Source organism: Triturus cristatus, chromosome 12 (genome assembly GCF_964204655.1).
Source record: "Triturus cristatus chromosome 12, aTriCri1.1, whole genome shotgun sequence".
NCBI classification, from domain to species: domain Eukaryota; kingdom Metazoa; phylum Chordata; class Amphibia; order Caudata; family Salamandridae; genus Triturus; species Triturus cristatus.
Genome location: NC_140595.1, coordinates 382,365,204 through 382,378,855, shown reverse-complemented (window position 1 = coordinate 382,378,855; position 13,652 = coordinate 382,365,204). Strand labels below are relative to the sequence as shown.

Below are 13,652 nucleotides of genomic sequence, written 5' to 3'. Positions count from 1 at the left end.
TTTTATGGGGGAGTATCCACCCTCGTGTAAGCTTTGTGGGGCATTTTTGGAGTGCGCCCCATTGAAGCAGGGCACAAGTAGCCAGTCATTTCAGCCTCCCCCCCTTCCCCATCGTGTGTGGCAGCCCGGGCTGAGACAGCTTCCCGAGCACATAAACAGCCGCACCCCTGTACATTACAGGTCTTTAAAAGACCATTCATATGTTAATTTGGCTTAGGTGTTTTTTCACCCCTTCTAAGAGCCCCTGCATCTCCACTCTGCCTATTGGTGGAAGATTTAGCCCCCCCTCCGATACTGCCCCTGAATCAGGCTGGTGATATGTGTGTTGCGGTGCATTAGTTGTGTGCGCAAGTTGTGCCCTGTTGTTTTGCTGCTCTGTGTTACTCATTGTACCTGCTGCACGTCGCCCGTGCCCCTCCGACTACAAGCGCCAATGCCAGGAAGCTACGCCTCTCATACGCCAGAAACCTCATAACACCAGTTTGACTCAGCCACAAATACAAATTCATTATAACTGGAGGGCTTTGGGTAGGTGTTTGTAATGTGCATGTGTGCTGCGCAGTGCACATGCGCCCGCGACACAGAGTCAGGAGGGGCCACACCAACAAGCCCTCTACTAAGAGCAGCCATCTGCCCACTTTTGTGGCCTCTGACACAACCATACACCCACAAACTGAGAGAGAGCATCTAACAGCAACACCCACACATCGACTGGCATAGACGCACCACACAAAGCACAGGAAAGACAGATTCACCAAGCACGTTACACTACACAAATAAACACACTGGAAGGCAGTGACTTGGCACCCACCAACAGTTGCTACACACACAGGCCTACAATACATACAACACAAACACATACTGTTAGATTTGGGGGTCTCTAGTTGGTACCTTTGACAAACAGGGCCCCTTGCGTTTAGTCAGGGTAAGGGGGTACACTCCTAAAATAACCCCTGCTCACCCCCTTGGTAGCTTGGCACGAGCAGACAGGCTTATCTCAGAGGCAGTGTGTAACGCATTTGTGAACACATACAGTAATCAAGTGCCCAACACTACAGATGGCCACCACACAAGTTGTATATTAAAAATAAGTATTCTTTATATAGACTTATCACAAGACCACAAAACGACAAAAATCCACAATACTTTACTTAAAATGGTAGAGTTAGCTTAGTTCTCTTTCGATGTTAAAATTAGTTCAATGTACCTTAAGATGCATAACACAATACAACAAAAGTGTTTCAGGGAAGGTGATGCGTCGGTTCCTTACACACAAGAACGGTGATGCGTCGGGTCCCTACTGCTGCGTAGGGGATGCGTCGGTTCTTCTCTGCGAGGGGAGGTGATGCATCGGTTTCTTACTGCGCTTCCGTGGCGATGTGGCACGCAACGCCGTAATGCGATGCAGATCCGGTGCAAAGAAACAAAGATGGCGTCTTTTTGCTTGAAGTGACATGATGCGGACCGCAACAGGCCCTGCGACACGCTTCTCGGTGATGCAGCGGCATCTGCTGTGACGTCGATCCTCTTCTCTGGTGGTGCGGGACACTCCGGCAACGATGCGAGCCGCGACAGACCCTGCGACACGCTTCCCGGTGATGCGGCAGCATCTGATGCAACGTCGATCCTCTTCTCCAGCAATGCGAGTTGCTTCGACAAGGATGCGAGCCGCGACAAGCCCTGCAACACACTTCCCAGTGATACGGCGGCGTCTGCTGCGACGTCGATCCTCTTCTCTGGCGATGCGAGGCACTTTAGGGACCTTGTAATGACTCATCGGTTCTTCTGGGCCACGACAGGCCCTGCGACACACTTCCCGGTGATGCGGCGGCGTCTGCTGTGACGTCGATCCTCTTCTCTGGTGGTGCGGGACACTCCGGCAACGATGCGAGCCGCGACAGGCCCTGCGACACGCTTCCCGGTGATGCGGCAGCGTCTGATGCAACGTCGATCCTCTTCTCCGGCGATGCAAGTTGCTTCGACAAGGATGCAAGCCGCGACAGGCCCTGCGACACACTTCCCAGTGATACGGCGGCGTCTGCTGCGACGTCGATCCTCTTCTCTAGTGATGCGAGGCGCTTTGGGGACCCTGCAATGACTCATCGGTTCTTCTGGGCCACGACAGGCCCTGCGACACGCTTCCCGGTGATGCAGCTGCGTCTGATGCGACATCGATCCTCTTCTCCGGCGATGCGAGGCGCTTTCTCGTTATAAAGCGACAGCGGCAGTGCGGCGACATGCTTCTTGCTTGTGAGTCGTGCTTCCAGCTCCCTGCGACACGCAGTCCCTCAGAAAGCCGCGCACAACAGCAGGCACTTCCAAATAACTCTTGGGGAGCTGGTAGGTGAAGTCTGTTGTTCCTGAGACTTCAGCAGCAGGCAAGCTCTTTTCTCAAGCCCTTGGAGATCCTTCACAAGTTGAATAAAGTACACAAAGTTCCTTCTCCTCTCTTTGGCAGTCAGGCAACCACTGCAGGCCAATCCCTCAAGCTTAGGGATAGTCTCTCCTAAGTCTCTCTGGATCCTCTCCTCAGCAAAGGTTTCTTCTTGTTTCCCAGAGTGATCTAAAATTCTGGGGTCTGGGTCCCCCTTTTTATACACAGTTTCTCTTTGTTCTCTGAAGGCAGAGAGGCCTTTGCCTAGTCCAAACCAGTTCTGGTCAGTCCTGGAGCACTTTGTTGACAAGACTCCTTCTTTCCTTTCAGAGTGCAGGGCAGGGACATCAGACCCACCACAGGAGGTGGAGCCAGCATTGTGGAGGGAAGGCATAGCCCTATTCAGGTCCCAGGTGCAACTCCTCCCACCCATCTAGATGCAGAGCTCTCTATTCAGCCCTGTGCTGACTCACCCTGTCTCCTGGAGTCCCCCAGCCCCAGTCACTCAAACTCCAGAGAAGAAATACACAACCTAGCAGAGGCAGGTTTGGATGGTTAGGCAAGAAAATACCTACTTTCTAAAAGTGGTATTTTCAAACACAGAATGTTAAAACCAACTTCACTAAAATATGTATTTTATCATTCTGAGTACAGGCATACTAAACTCGAATTTCTACCTAGTTCCCTGAGTCAGTTAGGATTATAAGATGTAATAATCAAACTGCCCATTCAGGCCTATGGGGAACAAGTAGCCTTGCAATAGTGAAAAACGAAAATGGCTGTAATTCACTATTAGGACATGCCACACACACCAGGGCATGTCCTACCTTATACTTACAATTCACCCTGCCCTTGGGCCTACCATAGGGGTGTCTGATATCAAGAAAAGGGGAAGTTAAGGGACTGGCAAGTGGGTGCACTTGCCCAGTCAGCAGTGCAGTACCAGACTGCACACAGGCTCTGCAATGGAAGACCTGAGACACACTTTTACGGGCTGCCTCTGTGGGTGGCACAACCAGTGCTGCAAGCCCACCAGCAGCATTTGATTTACAAGCCCTGGGCATTCCTGGGGCACTGTACTAGGGTCTGACAGGTAAACCAAACTAGCCAATCATGGAATCACTAATCCATACATCAATTTACCATAGAGAGCATATGCACTGTAGCACTGATCAGAAGTGGTAAACTGCCCAGAGTCATAAAACAGCCAACAACAGGTCAGAAAAAATACAGGAGGAAGGCAAGAAGTTTAGGGATGACCCTGCAAAAAGGGCAAAGTCCAACACGTACTCATAAAAACACACTAGGATACAGCTTAACCAAGCAGCTGCCACTACACAATCATTAAAGGGCACATGGGGACACAGTTACCCGGAGTATTACACCTACACACAGAAGCAACACTCACAGGCCTGCTACTCACTGTAAAACAAGCATTGGCACAGCCAATAGGTCTCGCTTTTGTGACCTTATAAGTATTTAGTTATGCAGCACAATATCCTTGGTGTAACAACATCAACCATTGCATGGCGAAACACTTATAAGGTCCCAAAGGCAAGACCTATTGGCTATGTAAATGCTTGTTTTTGTTAGGCACGGGGAGATAAAGTGATTTGCCCAGAATCACAGGATGATGAGCGTCCCTGGCGAGACCCGAATCTGGTTTTCCAGCTTCCAGGTTGACCACCCGAGCCGTTAGGCCGTATCCTCTCCCCAATTAGGCCCCTTTTTCTTTGCCTTGATTTATAGCAGAGTGCGTACCCTGGTCTCTTGATGCCATGTATGAGTATTTCTACACCATCAGGGATGACATATATGGACAGCATACAGTCTCTCATGACACCACTAATCATAGACATTGGGAGTGAGCATAACAATAATTTTCCAAGCTACCTACCATATGTGCCCAATGACTGTAGGACCGAGTGCTGAATAGTTTCTACAAACAGTCTGCTCTCTTTTATTCGAGGTTTGTGTTTTTTAAAACATTATGCAAATGGCCTCTCTTCCGTTTTCGTCATTGATTCAATATTACAATGTACTTATCAGAAACCTCTGAAATGGCATGATTATATAGTATCCAGTAATTTCTGTTAAGTACCCTTACCAAAGTCTCTTTTTGCGCATTCCAAGGAAATGACTTCAGTTTGCAAAAGTAGTGATCTTGGAATAATAACCATCTGTTCGGTAGATACAAGTACAGAATTGTTTATTCCCTCATATATTTAAATGTCTCATTCATTTATGGGTAGGCAGTACTGAATTGTAACTGTTTTTTTTTTCAGGGCATCTTACCAAAAAAGCAGTTTGTATGCAAGACCATCACACTGAAGTGAATATGTCATTTTGTGACCCAAGGACGAAGCCCCCCACTGAACACAAGATGTGCAACACTAACGCGTGCCCAGCATTGTAAGTTTCAGAAAGATTTGCAATTTTCTTTGATTACTTCTATTGTATGTAAAATATTTCTCTATTTTATTTGTGTACTAGCCTCCAAGGTCATCTGCTTTGTGTGTGACACACACAGCCTCCTCCTATTCCACGATTCTCTGGATTTACGCATCCTATGTCACAAGCTTATAAGGTGCAAGTCCATTCGACCAAGTTACAACTGGCCTCCGAATATCTGACTTGCTTGCAGACCAACCAAAAGACCCCTGACTCTAGGAACAGATTTATTACAGTTGTGTAACAATAGCGCCTGCAGCCCCTATGGTGCAGGGGTGCTGAGTTCCATGGGACCCCCTCCGGCACTCTGCACAGGCGGGCCTGAGAGCTCCCAAATGGGTCTAGAGCATTGGGGAGCCCCTCCATGTACTTTGCAGTGGGCCCCCTCAAGGTTTGTTACGCCACTGATCAATTTGACTTGAGTACCACACCGACAGACCTCACAACTAGTGCAAATGTAATAGGGAATCATCTGGCAACTTCTTTTATGGTGGGTGGACTCCTCCAATGGACATCTCTTTAGTCCAACTTACTGACTTTCAACATCTCTCCATAACCTCCTTAAGCAAGGTAGCTGAAATAGCAGAATACAAACTTGTATAGCACTATCTGAGACTCCTGAAATAATGAATATTGACAAAAACATAAAGAAAGGATCTCGGTTTGCAATGATGCAATTGTCAGTGTTTAGGAACACTTGCAGTTACAAAGAACAGGCTCAAAAAATATAGAACACTTGCAGTTACAAAGAACAGGCTAAAAATATATAGAAAGGCGTGTATATAAACACCGAGAACATTATTAGTGTATTGCTATATATCTTATTTGTAGGTGCTTAACGATTATATTTATATATATGCAGAATGCAGCACACATAGAGAGGGGGAAAAAAGATGTTTCTCCTTGTCATGTCTCCCCTCAGGTGGCATAAGAATTTGGCACTTCCACAGGTTTACATGATCTTGTAAATCTTGGACAGCAACAACATCCATGGGTGTTGTGTGGGAAAACCCAATGTAACAGCAATGAATGTCTTCCGAACACAGAGTAAGGCAATGCCGCAATTTACACTGCCTGGCTCTACTCCATCTACAAGGTATTCCAAAGCCATGCATAGTGGCTTAGCGTTGCCTCACAGATATGAATTTGTAATTTGCGCTGTCAGAGCGTCACAAAAAGTGATGCTCTAGCAGCACAAGGGGCTCGTAAATAAGCACCTGAGTAGAACATTCATATGGAGCAAATACATATTTATAGGTATTAGTCCCAATCATTTTTATGAGACTGCAGCATGGCATGTTGAGTACAAGAATATTGTTGCACATTATTGTTATGGCTAAAAAATTGAGGGAGACATTTTCGAAAGGGAAGTGCATATAAGGAAGTATAACGTTGCTATTCTTAATTCCACATTTATGTATCTTGAATATATATATATATATATATATATATATATCATCAGCGTATATATATGTGGAGCTAAGTATTGAAAATCTATAGATACTCATTTTTCATTATTTTATCCCTCAATATTCTGTCCTCGATATTATCGGCCCACGATATTGCTGTTGATATTAAGGTTCCACACCATTTTCAGCATAAGGTGTAAGGAAGTGTTTACAATATCCCTTTCTTCCTAAGATTGTGAAATGATTTTCTAAACCATTTGCAAAAAAAGGATTTACTTGTCTCCAGAGCATGAACCCTAATGGTGACCTGCAAATACTGAAAGTTGGTTCATCTCTGTAATGAAAAACTTAACCTTTTTTAACTTATCATCTAATATAACACTGTGACCTTCATTCTGAGTGACTCATTATTTATGATTTGCCTGGTAGAGGGAGAAGCAATACAAATCAATAATCACAAGGTTTATGGGTGAAGCCTTAGATTCCAGTTACTTCACCCAGTCTTTACACTTCCTAATAGCAGGTGAAATGTCTGGGTGAAAGAGGGCATGAGCAATAATGGTAAGTAAATGATGGCAAAACAAGGGTTCCCACAGACATTCCCCATTTCTTAAGGGCTAACTTGGAATGGGATGTTAATATTGAAATTGTATTTATAAGGCGCTTACTATCCCTGATGAGGCATTTAAGCACTTTTCAGCAAGTAGCATGCTACTCCAGAACCCAAGGTGGATTAGTGGTGGATTAGTAGAGGCAAATATGAATTTATTGCATCTTAGAACTGCTGATTCCTATAGTATCAGTACTTATTGGTTCTGAAATACCAATGTGAGACTCAGACCAATTTCTTTATCATTGCTTACGTTGCCAGTCATTGTGTGAATTAATGTTTTTTTTATTCCTCCAGTTGGACAACAGGTGAATGGAGCATATGCAGCACGTCTTGTGGTGGAGGCCAGCAATCCCGCCAGATACAGTGTGTTCAGAGAAAAACATTTCAGAGGGAGGAGGCTGTGCCACATTCCCTGTGCCCACTGAACACACCAACCCAAATCCAGCCTTGCAACAGTCAAGACTGCCCGCCAGAATGGAGTGCTGGACCCTGGTCACAGGTATTCTACGTTCAGGATTTTATGCTTCTAAAAACATTAAGGAATGTCACAAACACAAAAGGAAATAGAGATTAATTAGAATTACTGTGGTCGGAGAAGGGGAATTAGAAATGTTAAAATGATGCTGTTTTTCCTAGTATAAAGTACTATACATTACACAACAAACAACTCCTTTTGCACTCTGATTAATTAACCCTCTGTGTCTCAGGAGGAAATTTATGAGTAGGAAATTAAAAAGATTGCAACACCACATATACGTCATAGAGATCACAGAGCAAAAGCCTGATAGAAAGTAAGGACAGACTAAAGTACTATGCATAACACAACAAACATCTCCTGTTGCACTCTGCTGAATTAACCCTCTTTCTCTTAGCATGAAATATATGAGTAGGATGTGAAAAGGATTGCAACACCGCATATCCGTCATAGCGATCATAGAGCGAAAGGCTGATAGAAAGTAAGGACAGACTATGGGTGAAACAGAACAGGCTATTCGAAGGTCGGACAAGGACAAGATCTGAGGCAACCAAGTGTTGAACAGTACGTGCAATCAATGTGTATCATAGTGCACTTCTCTGAGCTCTCTGGTGAGGCTCATTATTCACCAGTTATCATAACAAAGCAAACGTTCCTACTCTTGAGGTGTTCCAGCAGCACCCTTGTACTTCTGTCACGTGCAGACAGTGTGTGATACTACAATATGCACCTTTGGTCTTTCTATAGAAAGAGAAATAGAAACACAATCCCCACTTAAACTCACCATTAAATTCCAGTTTCAGACTACGGTGTCCCAGTAGAACGATGTTGGATTTAAGCAAAATGTAACCAACGCCAGCTTACATTTATGACTCAAATGCCACAAGCACATTCCAGAAACCATGTTTTTTACAACAGGAATTGTGAGTATGATAATGCCTTTTATCACAGTGGAAATCAGCTTGCCACCCAGGAAAGCCATGTCTAGCTGCACCTTGTCCTGTGCTAAATTTCTGTCAGTTTTTTGCCATTTTTTTAGTATTACTTACACATTTCATATCTCCTTGTAATAAGGTATGAAAATTCTTAGTCTGGCCCACTTTAGCAACAGCGTTTCTGTTTTCACCGTTGCCAGTTCAAAATGGTTGCAGTATCATTGCCATCCATCCAATCGACAGAAATATGGAGACATGACATTGTTTGGTGAAACATTGAATTGTAAAGTGACTATGGAAATAATAGATTTTGATATTTTTCTAGACCTTTGGGGCTCATTAGGATGGCGGGCTGACATCAGTCCGCCCGCAATCATAACGGTAATGGGGCCTCCCGCCAGATGTGCGGCGGTCCCACCAGCCCAATTAGGATGCCCCCGCCATACTGGCGGGCGCATACTGGCCTTTTACTATTCCAGACGGTGCTGCTGGCTGCAGCACGTCCGCAATGGTAAAAGAGCATGCACAGCATTTCCCTGCACCACGTGGCAGGCACCACGCGGTGCCTGCCACGTGGTGCAGGTAACAGCAGGGGGGTACTATGGGAACCCCCAGTGCACCTCCCCACCCCCCTGAGGGGACCTGCAACGGACCCCCAAAGCCAATCCCAGCCAGCCTTTCCAGGCCTATACTCACCCACATCCTAATATGGCGGGCGGTGCCTGCTAGGCACCGCCCCCATATTAGTGTCCCAGCTCCGTCCGGCAGGCAATCGTGATGAGTGCAACCGGTGGAAAAGCGGAGGATGGACTTTGCGTCCGCTGCGATACCCATCACCATCCTAATATGACGGTGGGTAATTCTCATTACGATGGCGTAACGATCGCCACAACGATCGCCACTGCCAGCCCGGCGGTGGCGATCGTTACGCCATCGTAATGAGCCCTCAAGTGCTGATGCCAGAAGAATCTCAATTAAGTCTGCCTCATTTAAATAATTTGTCTTCATTATATTTGCATTATTTATTTCCATTTTGTTGCAGGACGTAGTCGAGTTACTGGACAGGGTTACGGGGTTTAGCAAGCAATAAAAAGGGACAAGAAGTCACACATAAATATTCTCTCACTCTTTCACACACAAACCCTCTCTCTCTCTCTCTCTCACACACACACACACACACAGAAAAAGACACTGGGAGAGAGTGACAGTATTACATGAGAGCAGCTAAAACTCCTTTACATTTGGTCTTGAACAAGAAACTAATTGTCACAAGGACAATGAAAAGGGCATTCATGCTCAAAGAAACAGAGAATAAATAAACAGATTACACTCTGGATTGGGGTAGGTTTTGCATACAAGTTATATTAATTGACCTCATACTTGGGATGTGAGCAATCTGGTATATCCGGTGAAAATTCAATGCCAGTTCCTTTTTGTCCTTTGGATGGCCAGTATCCACTGCACACTGACACTATGGGGCCTAGGAATATATTCGATTTAAAATAATATATGATTTTTATTGGGCTGAAACCATAGTCAGGGACCCAACCACAAGCCTGATGCTTTCTCTCCATCAATTGTGTACCACAACCATGTTGGTTGGCAGGGGAAAGCATTAAACCTCCTCTGTGACTTGCCTGAGGATGAGGCGAGGGCCATGTAATAAGTCTTGACTGCAATGCAGCTCTTTACCAACGGTATTTTACAGCCCATATTTTCAGACTTGTAAAATCAGAGCTGTTTTTCTCACACCCGGTAAATCAAGTTATAGGAACAACAGACCACTTATGATTGAGTGGAGTGGATTTACCCCCAGACCAGTCGTGGCTGGCATCTACAGGAATGGGGGCAGGTGCATGGGCAAATTCAAAATATTAAACACTTACCTTCAACACCACGTCCTCCGCGTCTAACCTCTTCTTTCGCCCACTGAACAGGAACTGGGTGCTCCACAGTACACTGGAGACCTGCACTTGCTCTCACCTCAGCTGTCCTAAGACAGCTGGGTTGAGAGGTTTAAAGTGTGTATGTCTGGCTGGCCGTCACAAGATGGCAGGTTAAAGAGACATGCGCACTTTGAAAAGTGCTGCGGCAGCCCACCCTCCTTCCAGCTAATGTTATTCAGCAGGCCCATCCCATCCTGATCCTCTGTTCGGGATGGGTGGATAAAAAATAAAAAGGTAATAACTTATCATTTAAATTTTTACTTCTCTAAGGCTTTGTTTGGGGGACATTTCAGTGGGGTTCCCCTCCTCTGCTTCAACAGAGGAGCCGCCCTGCCCCAGACATTTCGCTCTACTCAACTCATAAACACGGCTCTACTGTTTATTTGCACATATGACAGTGTATTTGTATTAGCCAAAATGCCCTTATTTTTCATTAAATTTTTCATTTATTTTAATTTTTTTAATTGAAATTATTTTGCCTATGGAAAATCGCTGCCTTACATCTTTAAAAATGTGAGGCACATCTTCCAAATCTTACATTGGAAATGGATTTCCTTTAGTCCTTGATAAGGGTACATCTCCAACTACATTCAGGATGAACTTAGGCTGTGAAAAGAATTGTGAACATATGATTGTGCACAGGCCATCCAAGGCACACACAAGAAAGATCCTCTTCACGCCACTTAGAGAGCATTTACTTATGCGTAATATTACAGAAAACCAGGGAGCACTGAACATTAATAAACCCCTTCACAAATAAAAAGCTAGGTTCCCGTGCTTTCAGAATTGAAATTGGACTTATAAGTGGAACCATTTATAAGATGAATCTAGTCCTCTTCCTATCAATGGCTGCTCAGATAAATTACACTGTCTTGGGAGTGCAGTTTAAATTACTAATTACTAGATCCAATTGAAAAATATGTTCATAAGTCTATTATAAGCATTTATCAGGTTGCATACAACTGTAGAACATCTGTGGTTCGAGCTACTAATGTTTAAAATGTTTCCTTCCACCTATTCATGGTTTATGGCAAACATTGATTTCATCACACGCTGTCTGTACCTTCTTTTCTCTTACTGGCTACTCTTGCATATTTCTACATGTTCTCCTGATGAATCAATGCAACTTTTTATAACATCACGTCCCTCCACTAATTCTTTGATGCCTTCATATTTCTTAATCAGGCGCTTGCTATCATCCTTTTCAATTTAGGGATAATAACGTATAATTGCTTTAACCGCCTCTGTCGTTTTCATGTTAGTGAACTTCATGTTTTCAAATGTAGTTACACATTTATGGCTGTCTTTACATGTATGCAACTACTCCAGTTGCATACGTTATCTCAGTGCATTTTGAGAATACTTATGCACTGTATAAATAAATTGATAATAAGGGTAATGTCTATATTCTTTTTAATCCGATCTGTATTATGTGATGGATCTATTTGATTTTGATGGTTTTATTATGGATGGAAAGTGAATTTCATTTGATGGGTGATATGTTATTCATCATAATTGTTTTATAACTGCAATGAATTGCTGTGTTTTATTAATGTGTTTTCCATCCATCCATCCAAACACCCACTTACCTAGACATCCATCCATCCATCCATCCAGGCATCCATCCATCCATCCATCCACCCACCCACCCATCCAACCAGGCATCCATCCATCCATCCATCCATCCACCCATGCAACCCTCCACCTACCCATCCATCCATCTATCTAGCCATCCACCCACCCATATATCCATCCACCCATCATCCACATCCATCCATCCATCCATCCATCCATCCATCCATCCATCCATCCAGCAATCCACCCACCCAGCCACCCATCCATCCATCCATCCACCCATCGAACCAGGCATCCATCTATCCATCCATCCATCTATCCAGCCATCCAGTCATCCTTGCTGTGAAAGGGAGCATTTTTCCTGTCATTCGACAATGAAAATAATCGTTAGGCTGTTCTTCTTATTGCAGTGCTCTAAAACCTGCGGAAGAGGAATCCAAATCCGTGACGTCAACTGTAAAAGTAGTAGCTTTGTTAAGTCCAAAACCATATCAGAAGAAACGTGTGACCAAGCACTGAAGCCGGAATCGCAAAAGAACTGCGTCACAACCCGGTGTCCTCGGAATGAAAGACTACAGTGGGCAATATCTTCTTGGAGTGAGGTATGGAGAACCGTGTTTCCATTGAATATAACTCATCTGAAAATACATTGAGTACCACCTCACATTGATGCATATTTAGGAATACCATGAATTCGTAGGTGCTTCGAAGAGAGCTCCTGGAAACATGTTATAATTACAGGTTTTCAAGACTACCCTTGAAAAGATGGCTGAATGCTGATTTATGATTATGTGAGGGGCTGCCCACATGAGTAATTGAGGCATACACTTGTTCCATGCGAAATGTCATCACATAGTGGCATTGCACATCTTTTTTACTACACTTGAAAATTTATATTTTTCTTTATGGTGGGGAAGAATCTGTCCCTGAAACCCCCTTCATTTTGGGCCCCTTCCATTCCCATACTGCAAAAATGATTTACTCCTGTGTCTAACAAAAATATATCTCATACCATTTTTAGAGTGAGAACGGGTCAGATGAAATTTTGGTAATGCCCTGTAACTCTAATGTTTGTGGGGGCTTCCAAACTTTCCAGGCCATTATTGCTAGGCAAAACTCACTGTACGCCCTGGAGTAGGAATTGCAAATCAATCAGTATACCCTTGATTTATAGTACATCTTTGTGAGCTAACATTATAAATGAGTAAAACATGTTCCTACTTCAACGTCACTTATTGTGCTCATAAATTAACTATAACGTAAATTAAGTATATCAATTTCTTTACCAAGAACAGATATTTCAGTTGGATCTTTTTTTTTCTTTCTTTTTTTTAAAGATTTATTGTTATCATTGAGACAACGTGTGTGAAACATATAGTGTCGCCTACAACCCTGGTCGGCCGGCTGTATATCTGTGCCAAATGGAACAAAGAAAACCTTGCATACAGTAATACACAGCAAGTCGCCTACAACCACATCGGGCCGCCCGCGTTATTTTGCTAAATCCAGCGTTAAGGGTGATCCGCAAGGGGAGATCCGTGTACATATTACTCCTAGTGCTCCATCGCCTCAATAGATATAAAGCTAAATATGTGAACATTATTCCCCTTAAGCATATAGCAGTAAAAGTAGGTCCAGCCTGTGCGGTAAGCCCCAGGAACTATGTCTCCACCTATCACCTAGCCATGGGAGTGTTATTGGATTTAATGCTGATGATAGCAGAGCAGTCTGGTTTGTGGTGTTGTCTAGAATCAGGAGAACGTTCACGTAACAAACTAAAAACACCAAACGAACAAGATTCATGCAAGTCAGAATGCATTCCAGGTATAAGATGTTAGCAGGGTGTAGGGTCGTGCAGTGCGCAGGGGGATGGT

At 44.1% G+C, this 13,652-nt stretch overlaps 1 protein-coding gene across 1 annotated transcript in view; it reads left to right on the top strand.

Annotated features, from left to right (window-relative positions):
- The window catches only part of ADAMTS18 (ADAM metallopeptidase with thrombospondin type 1 motif 18), a 336,350-nt gene that overhangs the window by 288,010 nt on the left and 34,688 nt on the right, over positions 1–13,652 (top strand). Inside the window, exons 18-20 of the mRNA XM_085637512.1 lie at positions 4,660–4,786; positions 7,142–7,346; positions 12,189–12,380. Coding sequence (XP_085493638.1) covers positions 4,660–4,786; positions 7,142–7,346; positions 12,189–12,380 — 524 coding nt within the window. The remainder of the gene's footprint in view (positions 1–4,659; positions 4,787–7,141; positions 7,347–12,188; positions 12,381–13,652) is intronic.